The 2,244-nt window shown below is 43.9% G+C and overlaps 1 protein-coding gene across 1 annotated transcript; it reads left to right on the top strand.

Moving 5' to 3' along the window:
* Nucleotides 1-231: 231 nt before the first annotated feature.
* On the top strand, nucleotides 232-930 carry PPTG_16863 (hypothetical protein; the record flags this gene model as incomplete). Its single annotated transcript, XM_008914599.1, has 1 exon — nucleotides 232-930. The coding sequence occupies one exon, from the start codon at nucleotides 232-234 to the stop codon at nucleotides 928-930; it is 699 nt and encodes a 232-aa protein (XP_008912847.1).
* Between the last annotated feature and the right edge of the window lie 1,314 nt (nucleotides 931-2,244).

Raw genomic sequence — 2,244 nt, 5'->3', positions numbered from 1 at the left:
GGGGGGGGAACCTTCAGCCAACACAATTTGCTACGTCCATAATTGCCATGCTGTTGGACCGTAATCAAATCACCTTGGATTTACGACATCATGATCCTATCCTGGAATTTGAAAAAAAAAACTGAATGTATTGTAAGCAAATGGACCGTGCAAGCATTGTGAGACCTGCACTGCTTCCTTCATTTCCTAATTCGATTCCAGTTTTTGAGCGCGCCCAAGGTCATATAGTTCATGCGTACCAGCTTGTTCCTGTTCGTGATTGTTGCTGCCATCGCACTCAGTCTCACGGCAGCTGGAACCAACACTGCTCGTCGATTGAAGGGTGCCACGGTAGAAGAGGAGCCATTACGCGCCCAGGATGAAGAGAGAGGATGGCAAGACCTCGCTAGCAAGTTCAAGGCGGGACAACTTGATGACGCTCTTGCGAAGATGAAGGGTGGACAAGTTGACGACGCTGTCGCCGCCGCTGGCGGAAACAAGTTGCAGCAGGCGCTTGAAAAGATGAAGGCTCAAAAGGCCTTGCAGAGTGCTGAGAAACTTGCTGAGACTACTACCGCGGGCAAGAATGAATGGCAGTCTGCACTCAACAAGCTTAAGGCAAATAACTTCAAGAATATCGATGACATTAAGATCCCCGCCGCCGAACAAAATAGGTGGCAGGTGGCTGTGAGCAAGATCCAGGCCGGCAAATTTTCGAACCTTGACACTACTAACAACAGGTGGCAGAGTGCCTTCAACAAGCTCAAGGCTTCTGGCAAGCTCAAGAACGTCGACGAAGCGCAAGTCGCGAAATTCACTGAAGGAGTGGCCCAGGAGATTGCGAAGAACCCCGAGAAGTCGGGCAAGTTTGGAAAAATCATGCGGTTTGTGTTTGGTGCTGCACTGACGGGCCTGGTCGTGCTTGGTATCGATGCTATGACTTCTACTTAGATGCAAGTACTTTTGAAGTTAGTACCGCTGAAAGATAGGCTGTGCTGCTTACGTAAAAAACAATCAAAACATCCCCCTTGACGTACAACTAACTCATTAAAGAACTTTGAGCAGCGCATATTGAAACACTCGCAAGTTCACGCTAGAAGTAGAATCAACAGTAAACCAGTTGTTATTTTTTCTAGCATCTTTAGTAACTCATTTTCTTTTTCTTTGTAATATTTCTAAGAACTTAAAATTAACTTTCTCTTTTTAATTTCCTGACAAACTGGGCTATTCCAAGTTAGGGACAGCCTTTATACGGATATATTACTCAAACAATTTAGAAGTGAGTAAATTTCCGCTACGCTTTGCTCGGGAAACCAGCTAAGACGGCCTGTGTGATGCTATCCAAAATCATCTTGAAGATGATATCGTACTATGATGCCTTCAAAAACAATTATGAAAAATATGATTGGTATTACATACAATATTCCTTGGAAATAGTGATACAGTGTACACTCTTGTTACGAAAATTGGAGAGCTAAAAACTTACCTCATACCACCAAACGATAAATAGTGATATAAAATTGACAATTATTACTATCAAGAGGTAATTAAGAGAATGGTGTACATTTGGTGAGCTACGTCTGAATAGGCCCAGCCACAACATCTGATTCCTTCCTCCCTGGTTGCAACCTATCTTCTCTCGAAACGCGATCTTCAGAGTCCGAGACCCGATGGTTGCTCGAGGCGGCACACCCATGGCATCAGCATGAAGAAAGAGCGTTGCAATCGACCTTGCAGGGCAGCAGCGTAGCCATAAAGTCCATGGTACCCTTGTAATGGTATATCTCTAGATAGTGCTTCCTCCGGATAGTAATGAAAAATGGCTTCCCCCCTGCTTTGTTGACGTACTTTAGTACTTTCGAAATACAACTAATTCATATGTCGCTTGTTTCTACTAACAAATAATATAAAAAACATTATATTAGATCTCAGGCGATTCTCTATAGCGCACCTTTACAAGGATTAAACTCCGTCGCCCCCAGCACGTACAGCACTTTAGGACGATATTATCTGGGAGGATGTAAGAAGGGCAGTCGAAACAATGTAAAATAGTGGAAATGGCTGCAGGGTGGATACCGAGCTCATCACGCCTTGCATAATCGAGTGATCACACAATTCTATAATCGTCAGTAATGCATGTACCTTAGTGTTGAATGACTGAATGCAATGCATGGAAACTTACGGGTTATATTCTATAAACAGGCTTCCAGTGTGCAAATAATCCTGGCACTGTTGTGCGCCTTCATTTACTAACTAGCGCTCAAA

The sequence above is a fragment of the Phytophthora parasitica genome (genome assembly GCF_000247585.1).
Source record: "Phytophthora parasitica INRA-310 unplaced genomic scaffold supercont2.62, whole genome shotgun sequence".
In the NCBI taxonomy this organism is placed as follows: domain Eukaryota; phylum Oomycota; class Peronosporomycetes; order Peronosporales; family Peronosporaceae; genus Phytophthora; species Phytophthora nicotianae.
Note: the sequence above shows the minus strand (reverse complement) of the source record. Positions and strands in the feature narration are given on the sequence as shown.